The 25,753-nt window shown below is 38.9% G+C and overlaps 1 protein-coding gene across 1 annotated transcript in view; it reads right to left on the bottom strand.

The window, feature by feature from the left end:
* Positions 1-25,753, bottom strand: part of LOC124594792 — a 333,960-nt gene that overhangs the window by 80,987 nt on the left and 227,220 nt on the right. The window contains exons 12-13 of the mRNA XM_047133210.1: positions 23,413-23,550; positions 11,659-11,818 (exon numbers count right to left, since the gene is read on the bottom strand). Of these exons, the coding sequence (XP_046989166.1) occupies positions 11,659-11,818; positions 23,413-23,550 (298 nt within the window). The remainder of the gene's footprint in view (positions 1-11,658; positions 11,819-23,412; positions 23,551-25,753) is intronic.

Below are 25,753 nucleotides of genomic sequence, written 5' to 3' on the forward strand. Positions count from 1 at the left end.
ACACAAATAATGAGGTAAGGAGATTAGCGTTGAAAACAAAACAAGAAATAAAAACAGACGAATATTTTAGAGAAAAGTGAGAATGACACGAAAAGGCAACATTGCTACAGGAAGAGAAATCTATGTGGACAATACGTGAAGACTGGTAGTTTTGGAAGCTACGAGACAACAAAGGCAATTGGTTGTTATGTATTCACCAAACCACAACATAATCTGATATGGTTCATACATAAAGGATATGGACATTTCAGCGTGCAGAAATGTATTACACATATGAGTAAATTTTATTATTTGAAAAACTTAAGTAGAAAAGTAAGAACAGGGGAAAGGTGGGGGTGGGGGAGGTAACAGAAAAGAAGAAAAGTAAAAAGACTGTGGCTGCATTGGGGAAATAGAGTGCTCTGTAGTGCTGCAGGGGGAACAGGGAAGGGGATAGGTGGGTGAAGGACAATGACTAACGAAGGTAGAGTTCAGGAAGGTTTCAGGAACATAGGACATACTGCAGAGAGAGTTCCCACCTGTGCAATTCAGAAAAGTTCCCACCTACGCAATTCAGAAAAGCTGGTGTTGGTAGGTAGGATACAATGGCACAGGCTGTGAATCAGCCACTGAAATGAAGAACACTGTGTTGGGAAGCATGCTCAGAGTTTGTCACTGGTCATCCATGTGGACAGGCAATTGTTGCTTTTCATGCCCGCATAGGATGCAGCACAGCGGTTGCAGCTTAGCTTGTATATGACTTGACTGGTTTCACACGTATCCTTACCTTTGATGGGATAGATGATGCTTGTGACCAGACTGGAGTAGCTGGTGCTGGATGTACGGGACATGTACTGCCTGTAGGTCTATTACAGGAATATGAGCCATGAAGTAAGGGATTAGGAGCACAGGCTGTGTAGAGATGGACAAAGTTCAGTGGGCAATGGAATAACACTGTGGAAGAGTTGGGAAGGATAGTGGGTAGGACATTCCTAATTTCACAGCACGGTGAGAGGCAGAGAATGTGAGGTGGTGGGCAACTGGAGAGATAAGACACAGGAGATCTGTTGCTGTACAAGGTTGGGAGGGTAATTACAGTTTTTGAAGAGCTCAGTCAGACTCTTGGCAGACTGCTCGTCACTACAGATGGGATACCTACGGGTTGCAGTCTAGGTATCCACAGGGGTGTATTACGACCCATTTCCAAGAGCTGTGAGTGTAAATGTGGCAAGACTGTTCTTCAGGCCATGTCTACCACTCTTAATCAAGCAATGAACAGATGAAGAGCAACAGTAAGCTTAAAAGCTTACATTAGATACTACTTGTACCTTCAAGTTTTGTACAACCATAATAAATATGTAATAACTAAAGAATTTTAGATCTTTTGAAATAATAAAGACAGAATTAAATAGCTACTAGGCAGCGAAAGTTTGTAATTTGTTGACCATTGAGAGATATGCAACAGATATTAAGAAAAAACATACAATTATGCTAAAATGAACATGAGAATCTATTCAATAATAAATGTGGTGGATGTGTGTTAAAAGAAACAGAACAAAGAAAGAACTATACACAAGCTCATATTTTGTTAGTAGTATGTAACTGTGCTATGGTTGGTGATAAAAAATGCATCAAAATATTATAATCTAGTAACAGAAAATATGTTTTAAATAATCAGTCCACAAAGACAGGTACAAGAAAGAAATGTCTCAGTATGGAATACTTCTTAATATATGAGTAATGACAGAGTTACAGGATACAGAAGGAGGAGACAGGAAAGTGGTGTTTTATATAGTTGGTATGCTCACTACACTATGGAGAAAACTTCAGTGTTAGAAATGGTACTGTATTTTATGGACTATAAAGGTAAACTTTTTTTCTTCGAAAAAATGCCTCCAAAATTCAGGTAGGTCTTCTGCTCAAAATCAATATAAAATGTCCAGTGTTTGATTCAATATTCCCACCAGTCATAAAAATGGCCGTATATTTGATGCCACAGAAAACTTCTCTCTGCCTGGCAATGTTGATTTCAACTTGCAGCAACAGCGCACCAGTACGATTAACGTGAATCGCAGAGATTCATAAGCTTGCTAAAACTGTCTCCCACCCGACCCACCATTACAAACCCGAAATACTGTCTAGCCTATGATGCTTCATTGCAGTTCACAGACAGTGAACTTGAATTGAAAGTTATTTGTGTTATCAGTAACAGTACAATATTATTGTTAGCGGCTAGTTTTATAATGGATGAAAATAAAAGGTATTTATATGATGTGGCCTAGGAGGGCATAATATGAACATCAACAAAAGCAATACAAGGACAATGGAATCCAGTCGAATTAAATCGGGTGATGTTGAGGAAATTAGATTAGGAAATGAGATACTTAATATAGTAAATGAATTATGCTATTTGGGGAGCAAAACAACTGATGATTGTCGCAGTAGAGAGGATATAAAATGTAGACTGGCAATGGCAAGGAAAGCGTTTCTGAAGAAGAGAATCTTGTTAACATCGAGTATAGACTTAAATGTCAGGAAGTCGTTTCTGAACGCATTTGTGTGGAGTGTAGCCATGTATGGAAGTGAAACATGGACGATAAATAGTTTGGACAAGAAGAGAATAGAAGCTTTCGAAATGTGGTGCTACAGAAGAATGCTGAAGATTAGATGGGTAGATCACATAACTAATGAGGAAGTATTGAATAGGATTGGAAAGAAGAGAAGTTTGTGGCACAACTTGACTAGATGAAGGGATCAGTTGGTAGGACATGTTTGAGGCATCAAGGGATCACCAATTTAGTATTGGAGGGCAGCGTGCAGGGCAAACATCACAGATGGAGACCAAGAGATGAATACACTAAGCAGATTCAGAAGGATGTAGGTTGCAGTAGGTACTGGGAGATGAAGAAGCTTGCACAGGATAGAGTATCATGGAGAGCTGCATCAAAGCAGTCTCAGGACTGAAGATCACAACAACAAAAACAACAGTGACATATGCATAACAACATGGAAACAGAGCAGCTGAACCCTCCGCCAACAGAAAAATACCATTTGTGATTGACAGGCTAGTAAAGAAGAACTGAAAAAAATGAGGAAGACTAAATGTGCAAATAGAGGACTGAATACAAAATGGCCAAAACTAGAAGACGATGTATTGAAATGGATTCAAGGACACCATCAAAATAGCATTGGAATTAATACAAAAATGATTCAAATACATGCTTGTAAGCTAGCACAATAGTGGAAACTAACAGGCTTTAATTAAAGAGTTGGTAAGTGCTACGGGTTTATGAAGCATCATGGACATAGCATGTTAATCAAAACCAAAATATCTCACAAAATGCCATGAGAGTACAAAGAGAAAATATTATCATCCCATTGCTTTATTATCCGACATCAAAAGAAAATCAGTGTGAAACTAAGCCAGATAGTGAATATGGATGTGCCAAATAACAGAACTGTTGTCATGAAAGGAGTTAAAATTGTAACTACAAAAAGAAGTGGACATGAATAGATGCACTATGCTGTTGCCCTTTGATGATGTGCAGATGGTACTAAACTTAATCCAACGATCATTTTCAAGCACAAAACAACGCCAAAACCTTCTGAAACGCTGCCAGGTGGTGGTGGTGGTGTTCGCATACTTCACAAGGGTTGGATAGACGGGGCTGATATGAAACTATCAGTTAATGAAGTGTAGGAAAAAGAATTGGGGAGAAGAGGAATTTGTGGCACAAGTTGACTAGGGGGAGGAATCAGTTGGTAGGACACGTTCTGAGACATCAAGGGGTCACCAGTTTAGTATTGGAGGGAAGCGTGGAGGGTAAAAATCGTAGAGGGAGACCAAGGGATGAATACACTAAGCAGATTCAGAAGGATGTAGGCTGCAGAAGTTACTGGGCTGAAGAACCTTGCACAGGATAGAGTAGCATGGAGAGCTGCATCAAACCAGTCTCTGAACGGAAGATCACAACAACAACAGGAAGAAGGAAAATTGCTTTATTGAAGAGGAGTTCTCTTTTTGTGCAAGACCAGTTTAGTAGTCATTTCAAAAATTCTGTGAAAGAGAAATTGATACAGGGAACTACAGAGCTTGCTGTTATTTTGGGAGGACCGAATTCATGATTTCAACCTCTTGATGTATATATGAGAGAGGAATGGAACAAATAGACGACAGATGAAACTCAACATGAATTCATGCCAAAGGGAGCATTAAAATGACACATAATCAAACAAGTATGTTAGTGGATAAAACAGTCATGGTCTAGAGTGAGAGAAGACATTATTGTTCCAACTTTCTCTATGGCGGTGAACACCATCTTATACATAAAGAGGACAATGATGGTGACATGACAATGAAGAAGAAGATGATGAAGAAGAAGAAGCAGGAGGAGGAGGAGGAGGAGGAAGTTCAAGTGACGATTTTCAGGGATTGTGAATGACAGTTCGGTTACTTAATTTTTTTTTTTTTTAAATTACTTTAAAATTAAGGTGCATCTTTTAAGTCCATAATATACGGTAGTAGTTCTTGCAACTTTTATTGAATGACCCTGCCACATATATAAACTTATACCAACACTTTTTCAACCTATTTCACAGGCTGACAGAAAATATATTATTATTTTTCTATTACAGTCTTCTCTTGTACTCAGCATTTACAACATCTGCTAAGATGCCAAGAATTAGCAGATGCGCTCAAACAATTTCTATAATTGAATTTGCTGCTATAGTTCTATCTATCTATCGCTTGAGCCTTGTCCTGCAGTTACGCAGGGTCAGCCATTGTTAATCGGATTTGGCATGTTAATGTTTAAGGGGTGGCCGGATGCCCTTCCTGCTGCAACCCCGTACCCCCCGGGACAGAATTAGTGTATTCCAACTGTCTGGCCGGCCGGTGTGGCCGTGCGGTTAAAGGCACTTCAGTCTGGAACCGCGTGACCGCTGCGGTCGCAGGTTCGAATCCTGCCTCGGGCATGGGTGATGTGTGTGATGTCCTTAGGTTAGTTAGGTTTAATTAGTTCTCAGTTCTAGGCGACTGATGACCTCAGAAGTTAAGTCGCATAGTGCTCAGAGACATTTGAACCATTTGAACCCAACTGTCTGCGTCAAGTGTAATCCATGGAATAGCGTGAAAGTGTTTGAATGTCTGGGAGCCGTATAACTGAGGTGGTACAGGAGGACCAGCCTGGTATTCACCTAGCATGATGTGGAAAACCGCCTAAAAACCACATCCAGGCTGGCCGGCACATTGGCCCTCGTTGTTAATCCACCGGGAGAATTCAATCCGGGGCTGGCGTGCCTACCCAAGTTCAGGAAGCAGCGCGTTAGCACTCTCGGCTAGCCTGGCGGGTCAATTTGCTGCTATAGTTATGTTTACCTATATTGATAGCTATTGTTTGTCCCCTTCTAGTGATATATTGTGATATATAGTGTGACTATAACTATAATAAAATTTAATACTTTTGGGAGAAAATAACATTTTTTGTGGAGATAAGGTCTGACTTTTCTAAATTGCACCCTAGTATTTTCTTTATAATCTAACAAACCAGAAATTGGTGAACATCTGATGATGCTTATGATGCTTTCAATTATGCCGATTATGCCCAGGGTGGTCAATATTGGATGGCAATATAAAACATCTCCTGTCATTGTTTAAATAAAATATTAAGTGTACAATTAAAATGGAATACTTGAATGGTATCCTATTTGTACAGATGTGTCAACTTCGTAATTGTTCATAATACAAGTTAATCAAAGACAAAAATTATGGGCAAATAGGTAAAGAGAGCTAGAAACGTGCTTGCGTGTGCACACACACACACACACACACACACACACACACACACACACACACACACACACACACACATTTTATTTTACATCTATCTTTGGATTTAAGAGGCCTACACGTTGGATGCACCATCAGGGTTATGCATGCATGAGAGGAGAGGAAGGGTCAAGAGGGGGAGGGTGAGAGTCCCATATTACACCAAGGAGACGTGTTACATCTGCACTGCATTAGCCCATATGGCTCTGTCCCATATGACACTAATGAATGTGTAGCAACAACAAAGTGACTAACTGAAGTAAGTATTAATTTAATAAATGACCAGTCCTTTTTTTAATAACTTGCTTGGGAATTAACATGTTGGTACAATCTCAAGTCCAATTTTATAAGTGAGCCAAAGGGATAAGTCCCTACCAACAGTTTAAATAAAATCAACTCCAGATAACAATATACAGATACTGATTTTATTATGCAATATTTTGTCCAGATTTTTATGCACCCAGTTTTTTCTCTTGCAATATTAATTTGCTAATAAGCTATTTAACCCAGTGACAAGTAAATGTAATGATGCATTAATTTTCTAAGCACAGTCGCAGATGATATACAGATTGGTCATAAAGTCACAATCCATTTCCAAACAATTTTGGATGCATCTACATAATGTACCATTATAATCCACTAATGTCATAAAGTGGGCCTACTTTTTTCAAGGATAATCAATAATAATGCTTACAATATAAGAACGTGTGACTATTGTTAGTGTGCGATTTTCTTATCTGGAGGTGCAACAGCAGTTCACTCTAAAATTTCAAAAGCCAGCACAAACAAGAGAAAACACCTGGTTATGTGCCAGAAAGTTTGAAAATGAAGATGAATCGGGCACAGGGAGACCACCTACACCATAAGAGACTGTTCAGAGTACCAGGGAAATATTCTAAAGAAGTCTGACTGCATCAAATCATCGTTTATACAAGTCAGACATGCCAACATCAACTATTATGAAAGTTTTACACTTCTAAGGAAAAGAAGTGTACTACAGTAAGGTTCTTCACAAATTAGACCACAAAGGTTATGCAACTTGGCAAGCTGTGTGTTATGATTTCATAGGAACTGCACACAACTATTACCTTATTCATCACATTTTGTTTACTGATGAAGCCACATTCTACACCTGCGGAAAAGTCAAGAAACATAACTGCCTCAGATGGGGTAACGATCCATCTCACACTATCCCTTAAAATCAAAGGGGAATTCCTGGAGCCACACCTTCAGCAAGAAGGCATTGCAGACACTTGTGCTCCATCAGGATGAAGCACCACTTCTTTTGCCCTCATTGCAAAAGAGTACCTAAATCAAAGATTTGCCAACAGAAGGGTTGCAGAGCTTCAGCAAGACTGTGGCTATCGCCTTCACCTGATTTGAGACCTTTGCTTTTTTCCTGTGGATACATAAACTCAAGGCCGTACAAGAAAAGGTATTGGATTGCCAAGATCTAAGTGCTCAGCTCCCAGATGCAGTGTTGGCTTTTTCAGAGATATGCTTCAGAATGTATTCAGGCTGCTCTTCAATGAAGCAAGCAATGCTTCAAAATGATCAGAGGCAATTTTTAGGTGTATATATATATATATATATATATATATATATATATATATATATATATATATATATATATATATATATATAGAAGGAAACATTCCACGTGGGAAAAATTATATATATATGGGAAACATTCCACGTCGGAAAAATATATCTAAAAACAAAGATGATGTGACTTACCACACGAAAGCGCTGGCAGGTTGATAGACACACAAACAAACACAAACATACACACAAAATTCAAGCTATCGCAGCCAATGGTTGCTTCATCAGGAAAGAGGGAAGGAGAGGGAAAGACGGAAGGATGTGGGTTTTAAGGGAGAGGGTTAGGAGTCATTCCAATCCCGGGAGTGGAAAGACTTACTTTAGGGGGAAAAAAGGACAGGTATACACTCGCGTGCACACACACACACACACACACACACACACACACACACACACACACACACACACCCCCTTCCCTCTTTCCTGATGAAGCAACCGTTTGTTGCGAAAGCTTGAATTTTGTGTGTATGTTTGTGTTTATTTGTGTGTCTATCAACCTGCCAGCGTTTTCGTTTGGTAAGTCACATAATTTTATATATATATATATATATATAAGGACAGGTATACACGCGCGCGCCCACCCACCCACACACACACACACACACACACACACACACACACACACACACATCCGTCCGCACATATGCAGACATAAGCAGACATTGTAAAGGCAAAGAGTTTAGACAGAGATGTCAGTCGAGGCGGAAGTACAGAGGCAAAGATGTTGTTGAGTGACAAGTGATGTACGAGGGATGGCAACTTGAAATTTGAAATTAGCGGAGGTTTGGCCAGATGGGTAACGGGAAGAGAGGGTATATTGAAGGACAAGTTCCCATCTCCAGAGTTCTGATAGGTTGGAATCAGTGGGAAGTATCCAGATAACCCGGACGGTGTAACACTGTGCCAAGATGTGCTGGCCGTGCACCAAGGCATGTTTAGCCACAGGGTGATCCTCATTACCAACAAACAATGTCTGCCTGTGTCCGTTCATGCGAATGGACAGTTTGTTGCTGGTCATTCCCACACAGAACACTTCACAGTGTAGGCATGTCAGCTGGCAAATCATGTGGGTGCTTTCACACGTGGCTCTGCCTTTGATCGTGTACAGGACCTGAGTAGGTGGTGGTGGGAGGGTGCATGGGACAGGTCTTACACTGGGGGCGGTTACAAGGGTAGGAGCCAGAGGGTAGGGAATGTGGTTTGGGGATTTCATACGGATGAACCAAGAGGTTACGAAGGTAGCCAGCTTCACACATCCGTCCACATCAAACCCACCAACAAGCAACAGTACCTCCATTTTGACAGCTGCCACCCATTCTATATCAAACGGTCGCTTCCCTACAGCTTAGGTCTTCGTGGCAAACGAACCTGCTCCAGTCCTGAATCCCTGAACCATTACACCAACAACCTGAAAACAGCTTTTGCATCCCGCAACTACCCTCCCGAGCTGGTACAGAAGCAAATAGCTAGAGCCAATTTCTCATCCCCTCAAAACCAGAACCTCCCAAAGAAGAACCCCAAAAGTGCCCCACTTGTGACAGGATACTTTCTGGGACTGGATCAGACTCTGAATGTGGCTCTCCAGCAGGGATACGACTTCCTTAAATCCTGCCCTGAAATGAGATCCATCCTTCATGAAATCCTCCCCACTCCACCAATAGTGTCTTTCCGCCGTCCACCTAACCTTTGTAACCTCTTGGTACATCCCTATGAAATCCCCAAACCACCTTCCCTACCTCTGGCTCCTACCCCTGTAACTGCCCCCGGTGTAAGACCTGTCTCATACACCCTCCCACCACCACCTACTCCAGTCCTGTAACCCGGAAGTTGTACACGATCAAAGGCAGAGCCACGCGTGAAAGCACCCATGTGATTTACCAACTGACATGCCTACACTGTGAAGCGTTCTATGTGGGAATGACCAGCAACAAACTGTCCATTCGCAGGAACGGACACAGGCAGACAGTGTTTGTTAGTAATGAGGATCACCCTGTGGCTGAACATGCCTTGGTGCATGGCCAGCACTTCTTGGCACAGTGTTACACCGTCCAGGTTATCTGGATACTTCCCATTGATTCCAACCTATCAGAACTCCGGAGATGGGAACTTGCCCTTCAATATACCCTCTCTTCCCGTTACCCACCTGGCCTAAACCTCCGCTAATTTCAAATTTCAAGTTGCCATCCCTCGTACATCACTTGTCACTCAACAACATCTTTGCCTCTGTACTTCCGCCTCGACTGACATCTCTGTCTAAACTCTTTGCCTTTACAATGTCTGCTTGTGTCTGTATATGTGGGGACGGATGCGTGCACGCGCGCGCCTTTATACCTGTCCCTTTTTCCCCCTAAGGTAAGTCTTTCCGCTCCCGGGATTGGAATGACTCCTTACCCTCTCCCTTAAAACCCACATCCTTTCGTCTTTCCCTCTCCTTCCCTCTTTCCTGATGAGGCAACCTTGGGTTGCGAAAGCTTGAAATTTGTGTGTGTGTTTTTATTGTCTCCTGTCAACATACCAACGCTTTCATTTGGTAAGTAACAGCATCTTTATGTGTATGTTTGTGTATCTATCAACCCGCCAGTGCTTTCGTTTGGTAAGTCACATCATTTTTATATATATATAATAGAAGGAAACATTCCACGTGGGAAAAATTATATATAAAAACAAAGATGAGGTGACTTACCGAACGAAAGCGCTGGCAGGTCGATAGACACACAAACAAACACAAACATACACACAAAATTCAAGCTTTCGCAACAAACTGTTGCCTCATCAGGAAAGAGGGACGGAGAGGGGAAGACGAAAGGAAGTGGGTTTTAAGGGAGAGGGTAAGGAGTCATTCCAATCCCGGGAGCGGAAAGACTTACCTTAGGGGGAAAAAACGACAGGTATACACTCGCACACACGCACGCACATATCCATCCACTATATATATATATATATATATATATGAATATAATAGAGGGAAACATTCCACGTGGGAAAAATATATCTAAAAAGAAAGATGATGAAACTTACCAAACAAAAGCGCTGGCAGGTCGATAGACACACAAACAAACACAAACATACACACAAAATTCTAGCTTTCGCAACCAATGGTTGCCTCGTCAGGAAAGAGGGAAGGAGAAGGAAAGACAAAAGGATATGGGTTTTAAGGGAGAGGGTAAGGAGTCATTCCAATCCCGGGAGCGGAAAGACTTACCTTAGGGGGAAAAAAGGACAGGTATACACTCGCACACACACACATATCCATCCACACATACACAGACACAAGCAGACATTGTGTCTGTGTATGTGTGGATGGATATGTGTGTGTGTGTGCGAGTGTATACCTGTCCTTTTTTCCCCCTAAGGTAAGTCTTTCCGCTCCCGGGATTGGAATGACTCCTTACCCTCTCCCTTAAAACCCATATCCTTTTGTCTTTCCTTCTCCTTCCCTCTTTCCTGACGAGGCAACCATTGGTTGCGAAAGCTAGAATTTTGTGTGTATGTTTGTGTGTCTATCGACCTGCCAGCGCTTTTGTTTGGTAAGTTTCATCATCTTTCTTTTTATATATATATATATATATATATATATATATATATATATATATATATAGAGAGAGAGAGAGAGAGAGAGAGAGAGAGAGAGAGAGAGAGAGAGAGAGAGACACACACACACACACACAAACACACACAGATAATAATCATACATGCATATTACTTTATGACTACCCTGTATATACTGGGCACCAAATATTTGCGTTAAAATGAACAGCCAAGATCACAATATTTTAATAATTTAATATTAATAAAGAAACATTATTGCAATCTCAACTGTTCATTTTAGTGTAAATATAACACCAGGTCACAGCTCTCTGTAGACTAAGTCGTCAAAATTTATGACTAAATATTTAGGCTCAAACAGTAACAAACTAAAGACATTATTTTTTTCTTCACCTCAAATGATGGAAGATATCACAAGTAAAGTTTCTTCAGAAGTTTTGATAATGTTTGTTCAAAGCACATGTATGTGAGCTGCAATCGATTAAAACAACAAATATGTTTCTGACAACAAACTTGCAGCATGCTGCAGGTGATAATGCAACTTATGACAGTGCTACAACCATTTACAGAGCTACAACCATTTATTTCAATAAAAAAGTTTTGTTGCTAACAACACGAATGAAAAATGCTTTCAGTGTCAGTGGAAGTTAATCACACATGTACGACTATTAAACTCACCCTAGTGTCGTGTTTTGCTAACCTACCTGCTATTTGTTGTAAAGATGGTGCCTTAAAGATGATAATGACAATCTGTTCACTGTTGGCCCTTAAAATGCAAGTTGAAGACATGCAACCGCCTGACTCACAGGTATCCATATCATCATCTGTATTTGTTGTGATGGAGAATACTGGAAGATTACAACACTGTAGGCAAAAGAAAATTCATGATGATGCCATATTAAATGCGGAAATGGCAGACAAGCAGTATGTAAAGTTATATTTTACAGAAAAGTGGGTGATTTGTTTTCATGTGTTATTTTTCAGTTTATATTGCAAATCTCACGCTATTATTCATTACTGTTCTCTGAAAGGAACACTTGATTGTCACACTACAATGTAGTTAAATGTATAGCAGCATAAAATTAAATTTTAAGGATAAGTGTTAAATTGTTTCAGTGACATTTCTGGAACCCAAACCACCACCACCACCACCACCACCACCACCACCACAACAACAACAACCTTACCCCAACAATCATGTACTGAAATAAAAAGGGAGCAGACTGTTTGTGGACACAACTGTAGGCACTCCCCATGATATTCAGACAACCTGGTGGTTCCTACAAATTTTTGGTTCCTGGTTCCCTTAATATAACATAATTTAGTAAGTTTTTTAAGGCAAAATTTTGTTCTATCTAAAACAGTTGAAATGTGTAGCTTGGTGGGTTAGGTTACTTTAAAAATGAAATATGAATTAAATGAAACATGTAATTTCAGTTCACAAGCAATTTTCTGAATAGATTTATCACTAATATGTTTGACGGAAGAGACGAGCTTATTGTACAGTACACAACTTCTCAAAACTGAATAAAGCTGGCTGCAGCTACTTTCACTTCCTTTTCTACATTAATTTTTGCACAATATTTCCCTTTATTACAGTAACCACCAGAAACTCAGTTTCACATAAACAGGACATTGCAAATAGACATATTGTTCATTGAACTTTACCACTAAGCAGCACATATTCATCTTTTACTTATAACCAAAAAGTGTGGAGTTCCAGGCTGCCAAATTTTGTCTGGAATGTAGTGTCACAAAGTAAATCAATAAGATTTTTTCCCCCACAAAAGAAGTACATTCAGATTGAGATTCAGTACAAAATAAGTCATGAATCTATGACGATTTGTTGATCATCAGCTTGGCTAGTTTTTGAACCACTAGATAAGCCATGACAGGTGACCTTCAAAAAAAGATTTTACACTGCAAGCCAAAGAAACTTCGCTGGAGACTATGAACTAGTGCTACAAGGGAAAATAATTACTTGCACCATCTTCATTTTTCTTTCCCACATTTTAATTTTTCTGAAAGCTAAAACCTTTTGAGTTAATATTACAATTGTACGTAGTCCCTGCAAGGAAACACATTTGGTTGGATTTTCAAAGATATTGTATATGTATTCTGGTTAAAAAACTCCCATTGTGTAGTATGCTCATATTTTTCTCACTCGAGAAGAGTATTTATTTCTTGCCGTAACTGGAACATATCAGGTAATACTACTAGAGAGCCACCATGAGTGGCAATAATTTAACAAAGATATGTATTGCTCCCTTCTGTTCATTACATTTTTCCCACTTCTACACCATAAATACTTAGCCCCTGTGAAAAACTCATAACATCAATGTTAAAAATTCCCTGATTTTACATTTCTTCCTTGTAAGGTTTCTCTCTATTCTAAGTTCTTACTTGACACCTCGCTTGACTTCATCCCATTTTCTTCCTATTGACATTTGATGTGACTGAATGAGTTAAGAGTGACACAAAAGGCAAATGGTTCATAATACGGGTGGTGGCAGACTTAAGGGGATATTTTAGGCCATTGTGGAGACGGGAGACGTAAGAGAGGAAATGCCAACGTAATCCGTGATTGGTGTTGCCAACACAACTTTCAGCTTTTAGCTTTACCATGCTGTTATGATACAACTACTGTTAGGTTGCAGCAGTAATGAAAAAACAATATAATCGACAGAAAGTGTTCCTGACCAAGCCAATATGTGATGAAGGCGTCCAGCCACCACCTTTTCTTGTGCCACACGTTCTCATCTTTTTGCATGTTTTTCCTATGTACTGTAATCAGCAACAATATCAATTGTCAACATTTTAAACTCAAACACTGAGTCTCGAAGAATATGCTCTGTCATAATCAAGGAAACACTGTCCATTTCTGGCTAGGGAACTCTTATTGGCTGGCGACTTGTTAAGTCACCCATCAGCCAGCGCAGCCACAACACCACACTAACACGTGTAAAATGAGCTCACCTACTGGCCGTGTGGAGAGGGGAAGTTGCCCTTCAATGACTGGAGTGCAGGTAGCGGTGGAAGCATTTTGCGAAGTGCTGGAAATATACTTTTCATGCAGATGATGTGCTATGGCAGAGACGTCACATAGAAATAGAACGAAGATTTTGCGATAGCACATTTTAAGGACTGTTGTGTTCAAATCCGACACAATACAGTTGCAACAACTACATATAATAAACATGTACAGTATATACTTTGCACCACACACTGTAGATTGTAAAGATTGCACCACACACTGTAGATTGTAAAGATCGGCAGCTGTGATAGAGGGCATCAAGCAAAACTGTAGCGCCTGAGCTTTCTTTCAAATTTACATTTTACACAGTATATAGAAATTTACTGAGCCAGTATTGCTTTGTCGTCCACAGTGCTACTCCATGGGTCAAGCTCATCTCTGGTATGGCACCAGCACAGAGTAATGACACCACTGCACAAAGGGTGGTGGTGTTTTGACACCCATACCATTCACCAGACTTATGGTTTCCATAGATTACCCCGTCTCTGCGCAGAATTTCCCACACATTGGGCTGTCCGGTCTTTTTGCCTAACTTACACATTATGAAACCTTTTGACATATTTCATCAGCAAAGTTAAACCTTGAGTGTGACGTGTTATTTCCTACTAAATAATTTCAAATAAGAATCTACAATCCTCCACAAGTGTCTGATGCAATACAACCTTGGTTAGTATTAGCATTCCAAATTCTTTTCAAATGTAAATGTCATCAGCCTTCAAACAGATCTTTACAGCCAATGTGCCTGTAGGGATACTTTAAAAAAAAAAAAAAAAAAAAAAAAAAGAAAAATGTTCTCCACAGTGGAGTTACTGTCTAAGAACCATACACAAGACATGAAGGGAGCATCATTATTGTCTGTGGCCTCACTGGATCGTCATCCATATTCATGTTCGTTTACATACATAACCAGATTATTGTGTACTGAGATTCTCCACCATTTGCTGAATACTATGACTGATGGTGTTTGACACAAAAGTAGATTTGAAAGCTGTTTCTCCATCAACTCGCCAATTGTAACATTCACTAAATCTACAGCAGCCAGTACAATTAGCTTTTCTCTAAATAACAAGGATATTTTTAAATTTCACAACTGTACATCATTTGGCAAATCATTACAAAAGTTAACTGTCATCATATTTATGATATTTTCAAATCCTCGTACATCTGTCACTCTGTGGTGTGGCCTCTGCATTTTGAGTTATGGCTCACTTATAGAAGTTCATTAAAAAAATGGCTTTCGGAGTGATGAGAACAATAAAGTTTCAAAATTAACTTAATCACCACATTATTACACTGAGAACAATGAAACTGGTGGTCGTGGGGAGAATGTCAGCTCTCCCATTCTTCTACTGTAACTTCCAACAAGAAGACTTTCCCTTGGCTTGCTGTTATCACCGTGAAATATCTTCCACAGGCACCACTGAAGTAACATTAGAGTGCAACCACCATTTGCAAACACACACTTATTACTGACATTGTTTATGTGGAAAAGCTGTGTTTTACTAAACAGTTGTCAGCAGCACAACTTGCTACTTTTCTTATGATATTGTTGGCTCACAAAGGATAGTGGTAAGATAATGAAGGCTTCACTAGGATCATGCAGACATAATGCGGTCCTTGTATCACTTCTGCCATACACATCCAACATTTTGTATGTCATATCCTTCAGTCAACCAACCACCACGTGAGAAGCTAAACAAAGAATGCTACTGGAGTATCCTTTACAGAGACATTTATATCACAGCTGCATGGTGTATGTCTTACAATGAATTGCAAACATAAATAAATGGATTTTTATTTGTGCTTTCTGTATCTGTTATTGATATAGAAGGTGTTGAATGTAGTGTTATTTTTGCCACTTTTGCAGCACAGCATTCTGAGATGCCACGGCACACAATTTGGGGATCTCTAAGTCAACCAATCACTATATTTACATGCAACATGGAACATGAAAACTGAGTGACAGCAGCTGGTCTTCACTGCCGAGTCTACATGTTGGGGCCTGAATATATTTTGCTAGCCTTTTCAAACTTCAGTTTTGTGGTAATCAGTTGTTTCACATGTATAGCATCTGAAAATCAGCTGTTTCAGTTTCTGATTTAATCAGTATGATTGCTGTATCTCTTCAGTTAAATATAAGAAATAAATAGTTTCTTGTTCAGTCTAATATTTCTGCTTTCTCTTTTGCCACACAAAAAGTCACTAAGACCAGATTTGTTGACATTTTTAAACGCCAGTAGGACCCTGAAAATGCAAGTACAATTCAAATACTATAGACCATTTACATGGTAGTGAATATCAATTGTGGAATAGCAAAATCACCAACCAGAATCACAATTTCAATATTGATACTGGGAGTCTTCACATGACCAATCAGAAGCAATTCTGAGAAATCAGTTTATGGAAACAATACTTGGGAGCACCATGTAACTCTTATGGCAGACAGCGTATTGCATACTCTGACTTTTGTAAAGTCACAATTTGGTATCAATGTTTCAGTCATTGAATACAAGTTTCCAGTCTTTCCCAAGCTGAAAATCACTTCAATGTTTCAAGCAGCAGTGGGTTGTCAATGTGCTTTCTTACTGACAATAAACTGTAAGTATTTACCAGTGATGGCATTCAGAGCACTATGGTGATGCAGTTTCCCCAGTCATACACTAGCTGATGGTCATTTCCTTTTTCAGTTTAACTTGTTACACTCATCTTATAATTTTCAGTCTCCCTTTTTTTAAAAAAAAAACTTCTGTGGAACACACATTCCATGAACATAATATTTGTTCTTCCAGTGAAATGTTTTATTGTGATGAGGTAAGTAGCGATATTGGCATCGCAGTGCATCATATTAACAATCATTTTGTTTCCTTCAAAGGCACTCTTCTGGAAAAATCTTTTAAGAACGAACATTTTGTTCTTTCTCAGCAGTATGTGGTCTCTGCATTTCTGGTAGCATATCAGAAGTTTCTCACTCAATAAGAATTTGTCTTACTTTGATATCAACATCACCTATTGGGATTTACTGCCATTCATCAGTTTCCCTTACTCTTTAACAGAGGTCTTCTCCCTGCACATCAGACTTAGATAGTGGTGCATGAACAAAAATGATTTTCATGGAGTATCTTTTGTCTATTTTTAGATCAAGCGAAATCATGACCTGTGTATTGAAATCTTGTGAAACAATTTGAAATTAAACATCGTCAGCTCATTCTACATCCCAGATGTTTATTCTTCATGGTGTGATCCACAGAGCACAATGATTGGAAGTGTGTGTGTGTGTGTGTGTGTGTGTGTGTGCGTGTGTGTGGTGCTTTTTTTTGGGGGGGGGGGGGGGGTTGCCTTTTGCAGTCTTCAATTGAACTTTGGGGGGGGGGGGGGGTGCCTTTTGCAGTCTTCAATTGAACAAAAATGATTTTCATGGAGTATCTTTTGTCTATTTTTAGATCAAGCGAAATCATGACCTGTGTATTGAAATCTTGTGAAACAATTTGAAATTAAACATCGTCAGCTCATTCTACATCCCAGATGTTTATTCTTCATGGTGTGATCCACAGAGCACAATGATTGGAAGTGTGTGTGTGTGTGTGTGTGTGTGTGTGTGTGTGTGTGTGTGTGTGTGTCTGTGTGTGTGTGTGTGTGGTGCTTTTTTTGGGGGGGGGGGGGAGGGGGGGGGGTGCCTTTTGCAGTCTTCAATTGAACATTCTAGAAACTAAGCTTCGTAAAATCAGAAATTGTTTATTTCACCACATGCATTGTGTAACGAAATGAGTATATGGACAAAAAAACTGGACTCTGTGAACAATGTGTAATTCCTTGGAGCAAATGTAAATAAAAACATGTTGCGGAGTAATCATGCAGACAGCGTACTGAGTCAATTAAATAGCCGTGTTTGTCACATTAACATCTAAAGTGATACCACTGATTTACCTGTAAAAAACTATATACTGTATTATGCACACATTGTTTCAGACTATAGGTATACTATAAGTTTATGAGAGTCTGAGAAAATTTATCTACTCAAAGCTTTTACACTATTCAAACAGGTCATCCAAGCCATGGTGGGAACTAAAAGGAAACAACACTAAAAGTTTTTATTTGAAAAGCAAAATCTGATGACCTTTCCAAACATAAATACATGTGAGACCCTTATTTTCATGAAGATAAACCCACAACTTTTCAAGAACACTTCCTTTTTACATTAGTAGGATACTAAATGTAGGTTAAGTTATGTGTTACCTACCAACAAACTGCATGGAAAAACTCCACATTATACGAGTATGAAACTAATAAATAAAATCTTGAAGTGGAAATGTGACCTAAATCTAAAAATACTGAATTAGAGCTGGAAATGAACCACAAAAGAAAATGCTCTTATAAAGTTGTATATTTCTTGAGTGAATATCATGTAAAATTGTATCTGTAAGTAAACAATGGTGTAATCTGGGACAGATTAACTACAATATGAAATGGGTAATTGCTACTCACTGCATGGAGGAGGCACTGAGTGGCAGACAGGCACGCCGAAGAAAAACTACTGACTAATATCAGTTATGAAGTCCCCATGCACTAACCCTTACTGTCCAGAGATGACAGTGGCGACATCTGTGTGAGATATGCCTATGTGAGTATGTGTGCCTGCATATTTTGTCTATGTGTGACGAAGGACTTAGTCCGATAACTGATGTTATCCAGAAATTATTCTTCCATGTGCCTATCTGCCACTCAATGCCTCCTCTGGACAGGAAAACACACACACACACACACACACACACACACACACACACACACACACACAAAAGAAAGAACATTATACTTACACAAGCTTTTGGAGCCAGTGGCTCCTCCCGCCACACAAGGATTGATGGGGAAGGAAAAGGACTGGAGAGGTTTAGGAAAAGGAGTAGAGTTCAGAAAAGTTACCCAGAACCCTCAGTCAGGGCAGACTTACCAGTTCGGAAGAGAAGCAAAGAGTCTTTCTGCTAAGTCGCCCCTGGACTGGGGTTCTAGGTGACTTTTCTGAACTCTACCCCTTTTCCTAAATCTCTCCAGTCCTTTTCCTTCACCCCTCTTTCTTCCCCTTCAACCTTTCTGCTGGAAGGAGGGGCCACTGGCTCCAAAAGCTTGCATACACACACTTTTTTTTTACTTTTTTTCATGTGGATTCTCCGTCTGCCATTTGGTGAGTAGCTTTTTTACTTATCCAATCACATTATATTGCAAAAAATTGATTATTTTCATTATTAAGTATATTCATTTTGTATCAGTAAGTACTTTTATATATTGCTGTATCGATTAATTTGACAACTATGTCTAGTGAACTATAATATGAGCTATTTGTAAATGTAATCATACATACCATAATTTTAGATTAATTTTGTTACTCTATGTATTGTCTTACAACTGAAAAATTATCAATGTCACAATCTTCGATTGTGGGAGGCATGTAACATGGCAAGGATTTTATTTGATTGAAATGGCTGATCTTATGAAGCTTGAAATTTATCTGGAGGGGGGGGGGGGGGGGGGGGGGGGGGGGACAAGAGAAAAATTTCCATTGGTATCAATGTTTAATAAAATACTCAAAAAGAACTTATAACACTGAATGAAATGAAACAGGTAATCACAAAAATGTAATTACTTCATTCAGCATATGTTGTAACATAGCGGGTTAGCTACTACAAACAGCATAGTGAACACATTATTGTGGCCAAGATAGACACAAAGCCCATGTCTACTACAGTAGTACAAGTTTATATGCCAACTAGCTCTGCAGATGATGAAGAAATTGATGAAATGTAAGATGAGATAAAAGAAATTATTCAGGTAGTGAAGGGAGACGAAAATTTAATAGTCATGGGTGACTGGAATTCGAGAGTAGGAAAAGGGAGAGAAGGAAACATGGTAGGTGAATACAGACTGGGGGTAAGAAAGGAAAGAGGAAGCCGTCTGGTAGAATTTTGCACAGAGCATAACTTAATCATAGCTAACACTTGGTTCAAGAATCATAAAAGAAGGTTGTATACCTGGAAGAATCCTGGAGATACTAAAAGGTATCAGATAGATTATATAATGGTAAGACAGAGATTTAGGAACCAAGTTTTAAATTGTAGGACATTTTCAGGGGCAGATGTGGACTCTGACCACAATCTACTGGTTATGAACTGCAGATTAAAACTAAAGAAACTGCAAAAAGGTGGGAATTTAAGGAGATGGGACCTGGATAAACTGACTAAACCAGAGGTTGTACAGAGTTTCAGGGAGAGCATAAGGGAACAACTGACAGGAATGGGGGAAAGAAATACAGTAGAAGAAGAATGGGTAACTTTGAGGGATGAAATAGTGAAGGCAGCAGAGGATCAAATACATAAAAAGACGAGGGCTAGTAGAAACCCTTGGGTAACAGAAGAAATATTGAATTTAATTGATGAAAGAAGAAAATATAAAAATGCAGTAAATGAGGCAGGCAAAAAGGAATACAAACGTCTCAAAAATGAGATTGACAGAAAGTGCAAAATGGCTAAGCAGGGTTGGCTAGAGGACAAATGTAAGGATGTAGAGGCTCATCTCACTAGGGGTAAGATAAATACTGCCTATAGGAAAATTAAAGAGACCTTTGGAGAGAAGAGAACCACTTGTATGAATATCAAGAGCTCAGATGGCAACCCAGTTCTAAGCAAAGAAGGGAAGGCAGAAAGGTGGTAGTAGTATATAGAGGTTTTATACAAGGGCGATGTACTTGAGGACAATATTATGGAAATGGAAGAGGATGTAGATGAAGATGAAATGGGAGATACAATACTGCGTGAAGAGTTTGACAGAGCACTGAAAGACCTGAGTCGAAACAAGGCCCCGGGAGTAGACAACATTCCATTAGAACTACTGATGGCCTTGGGAGAGCCAGTCCTGACAAAACTCTACCATCTGGTGAGCAAGATGTATGAGACAGGTGAAATACCCTCAGACTTCAAGAAGAATATAATAATTCCAATCCTAAAGAAAGCAGGTGCTGACAGATGTGTAAATTACCGAACTATCAGTTTAATAAGTCACAGCTGCAAAATACTAACGCGAATTCTTTACAGGCGAATGGAAAAACTGGTAGAAGCGGACCTCGGGGAAGATCAGTTTGGATTCCGTAGAAATGTTGGAACACGTGAGGCAATACTAACCTTACGACTTATCTTAGAAGAAAGATTAAGAAAAGGCAAACCTACGTTTCTAGCATTTGTAAACTTAGAGAAAGCTTTTGACAATGTTGACTGGAATACTCTCTTTCACATTCTATTGGTGGCAGGGGTAAAATACAGGGAGCGAAAGGCTATTTACAATTTGTACAGAAACCAGATGGCAGTTATAAGAGTCGAGGGACATGAAAGGGAAGCAGTGGTTGGGAAGGGAGTAAGACAGGGTTGTAGCCTCTCCCCGATGTTGTTCAATCTGTATATTGAGCAAGCAGTAAAGGAAACAAAAGAAAAATTCGGAGTAGGTATTAAAATCCATGGAGAAGAAGTAAAAATTTTGAAGTTCGCCGATGACATTGTAATTCTGTCAGAGACAGCAAAGGACTTGGAAGAGCAGTTGAACGGAATGGACAGTGTCTCGAAAGGAGGATATAAGATGAACATCAACAAAAGCAAAACGAGGATAATGGAATGTAGTCAAATTAAATCGGGTGATGCTGAGGGAATTAGATTAGGAAATGAGGCACTTAAAGTAGTAAAGGAGTTTTGCTATTTAGGGAGTAAAATAACTGATGATGGTCGAAGTAGTGAGGATATAAAATGTAGACTGGCAATGGCAAGGAAAGCGTTTCTGAAGAAGAGAAATTTGTTAACATCGAGTATAGATTTAAGTGTCAGGAAGTCGTTTCTGAAAGTATTTGTATGGAATGTATCCATGTTTGGAAGTGAAACATGGACGATAACTAGTATGGACAAGAAGAGAATAGAAGCTTTCAAAATGTGGTGCTACAGAAGAATGCTGAAGATAAGGTGGGTAGATCACATAACTAATGAGGAGGTATTGAATAGGATTGGGGAGAAGAGAAGTTTGTGGCACAACTTGACTAGAAGAAGGGATCGGTTGGTAGGACATGTTTTGAGGCATCAAGGGATCACAAATTTAGCATTGGAGGGCAGCGTGGAGGGTAATAATCATAGAGGGAGACCAAGAGATGAATACACTAAGCAGATTCTGAAGGATGTAGGTTGCAGTAGGTACTGGGAGATGATGAAGCTTGCACAGGATAGAGTAGCATGGAGAGCTGCATCAAACCAGTCTCAGGACTGAAGACCACAACAACAAACAACAATGTTGTAACAAACAAATGCATGTCTTTTAGGCTATAGTTAAGTACAACACGTATGTTTGACACATGGCTAATAAGTGTTTGTCATCACATTAGTGATCGTAAAATAAAGGAAGTAATTAAAATGAAAGAGAGAAGTAATGAGCTGAAAAACACTTTTCTTTTACTTTTATACTGTGTATTAAATATGTAACCTATAATCAGTAAGTCCCAAAAACTGATGAAAGTTTATTAGATGTTTCAAATTTAACATATTATTCAGTATTTAGTTATCAGTCTCTTGATTGTAAAATTAGTTTTATTAAAAATTATTTTGTTTAAAGAAATAGAATGAAATTACAATGTCTACCAAGCACCTGCTGCAAATAAATTCTACACAGGAAACAAGGAAAATTTTATGTATTGTTCCATCCGGGAATTTACATTACTGCTGCACAAATAAAAGTTGTTTGTATTAATGCTGAAATCATCTTTTCTCCATTCTGAAAGAACAATTTTCTTTTTCTTAAATATTTTCTTCGAAAAATTGCTAATGACAGAAAGTTTCATATTCTAGAACACAGTTTTAATTAAAAGGGATTTGCATAGCCAATACTGTATTCCTGTAACCATAATTTTCTCATTCCTAAAATTGAGTACTATTGTCAAAAATTAGTGTTCTAATTGTAAAGTTATTATAATTAAAAAGTTTCTGTTTCTCAAAAATTCTTGCAGGAAATGTAAAATTATAAATATGGCAAATTGCATCTCACTCTGTGTTTTGATTTTGTCCTGGGAACATACTATGTCTTTATTTGAGGATGTTTGTTATTTTGTTTCATTTCTGTGTAGAAGAGTTGTAAACAGGTGTTCTGATGTTACTAAATGGCGGAAAAGGCAAAGAAATGTATTTCAATCATTATATGACAAACTCTACTTTTGGACAACGAGGTGGAAGGAAGAATGCAAGATAAATAAAACATAGTTTGTGAGGAATTATTTCTTCCAAAACTTGATTATGTGGTGGATGAAGGGTGGGTATTTATACCTAAAATGCACATTACTATGTTTAATTTTGTTGCATTCTGAGTGGGAAGGACTATAAGCTGTAATTAATAAATGGCAAACACACAATCATACCTCCTCCACAGCTATGCATACTGGTGCATCAAAATTTCCTCTATTGAATACTGTTATGGGCAAATGTTTTGTACAGTTCTCTGGAAGCATCCCAAAATCCATTCGTGTTTCTGATATGTCATTGACAGTAATCTGTATCTGTACAAATGAAACCAAAAAACTTAATAAAGCACTATTTTCCTACATCCATCATACAAAAATAAACATAATAAAAGGATTGATAACAATTGAAAAACTGTATCATGGTTTTTTAAGCTTACTTCAATGTTTTATGTTTGGTTGCAGACTTTTTTATGTTTCTGATTACCTAGTGTATTCTAGAACAGTGACATGCTATAGTGATAGTACAAAGTTTACAATTTACAAAGCATACTTCATTAATAATGCAATTGACATGTACACTAATAAAACAGGCTCATTACTCTAGAATATAACAGACTGTATTTATATGTAGCCTATTCATGTCATCATCTACATCTACAGATACTCTGCAAACCACCATGAGGTACATGACAGAGGGTACAGCCCACATTACCAGTTATGAGCGTTTCTTCCCATCCTACTCACATATGGAGGGCAGGAAGAATGATTGAATGCCTCTGTGCATGCCGTAATTATTCTAATCTTATCCTCATGATCCCTGTGTGAGTGATGCACAGGGGATTTTAGTATATTCCTACCATCACCATTTAAAGAAAGTTCTTGAAAATTTGTCAATAGACTTTCTCATGATAGTTTATGTCTATCTTCAAGAGTCCTCCTGTTCAGATCCTTCAGTATCTCTGGGCCTCTCTCCCACGGATCAAACAAACCTGTCATCTTCATGCTGTCCTTCTCTGTACACATTCAACATCCTGTTAGTCCTATTTGGTGGGGGTCCTACATTCTTGTCCAGTATTTAGAACAAGTTACACGAATGATTAGTAAGTAATCTCCTTTGTAGGTTCATTGCACTTCACCAATATTTTGCCAATAAACCATAGCCTATAACCTGCTTCACCCACAACTGAGTCTAACTGATCACTCAATTTCATATCCCTACAAAGTGTTAACCCAGGTATTTAGGATATTAAGATTTTGTTTTGTTTTGTGAAGGGCACAATTTTATGTTTCTGAAGATTTAAAGCAAGTTGCCAGTCTTTGCACCACTTTGAAATCTTATTGAGATCTGCTTGAATATTTATGCAGCTTCTTACACATAGTATTTCATTATAGATAACTTCATCATCTGTAAAAAGTCTGAGGTTACCATTAATTTTGTCTGCAAGGACATAAAGTACAACATGAACAGTGAGGGTACCAATGCACTTCCCTGGGGCACACCTGAAGTTACTTCTACATCTGACAATGTACTCTCCATCCAAAATAACATCTGTATCCTCCCTATCAAACAGTCCTCAATCCAGTCACTATTTTCACTTCATTCCCCTCATGATCGTCACCTGAGAATAAGCACCAGTGTGGTACTGAGTCAAATGCTTTTCGGAAATAAAGAAATACTGCATGTACCTGCCTGCCTTGATCCAAAGCTTTCTGTATGTCAAGTGCAAAAAGCACAAGTTCAGTTTCACATGATCAATGTTTTTGAAATGCATTCTGGTTGCCACTGAGGAGGTCATTCTGTTCAAGGTACCATATTATGTTTGAGCTCAGAAGATGTTTGAAGATCCTACAACAAATCAATGTCAAGGACATTGGATGGTAGTTTTGCAGATCACTCCTACTACGCTTCTTGTTGATGGGTGTGACCTGTGCTGTTTTTTTTCCGAGAAATGAGCATGGTTTGCCTGTTTGAGGGATCTGTAATACGTTATAGTTACAAGAAGGGCTAACTCAGCTGCACATTCAGTACAGAATCTGACGAGGCTTGAATTGTGCCCTATAGATTGTTTCAACTTCCCAACACCACTGGTGCTAATACTTGCTTCATTCATCTTTTCAGCGGTACCTGATTAAATTGGAGTAATTCTCCTGGGTTTTCCTTGGTAAATGAACATTAGAAAACCGAGTAAAGCATTTCAGGTTTTACTTTGCTACCGTCAATTTCAGTTCATGTCTCACTCGCTAGGGACTGGGCACAAACTTCGGTGCCACTAACAGCACTCGCATATGACCAGAATCTCTTTGGGTTTTGTGAAATATCATTTGACAATATTCTCCTATGATTGTCATTAAACGCATCACGCATTGCTCTCTTGACAGCCAAACGCATTTCATTAAGCATCTCTTTATCTATAGCCCTACACTTTGTTTTATACCTACTAATGCAGTAACCTCTGTTTCTTGAAAGGTTGTTTACAGTGGCTGTATACAATGGAGGTTCCCTCCCACTATGAACTGT

Source organism: Schistocerca americana, chromosome 2, assembly GCF_021461395.2.
Source record: "Schistocerca americana isolate TAMUIC-IGC-003095 chromosome 2, iqSchAmer2.1, whole genome shotgun sequence".
Lineage (NCBI taxonomy): Eukaryota > Metazoa > Arthropoda > Insecta > Orthoptera > Acrididae > Schistocerca > Schistocerca americana.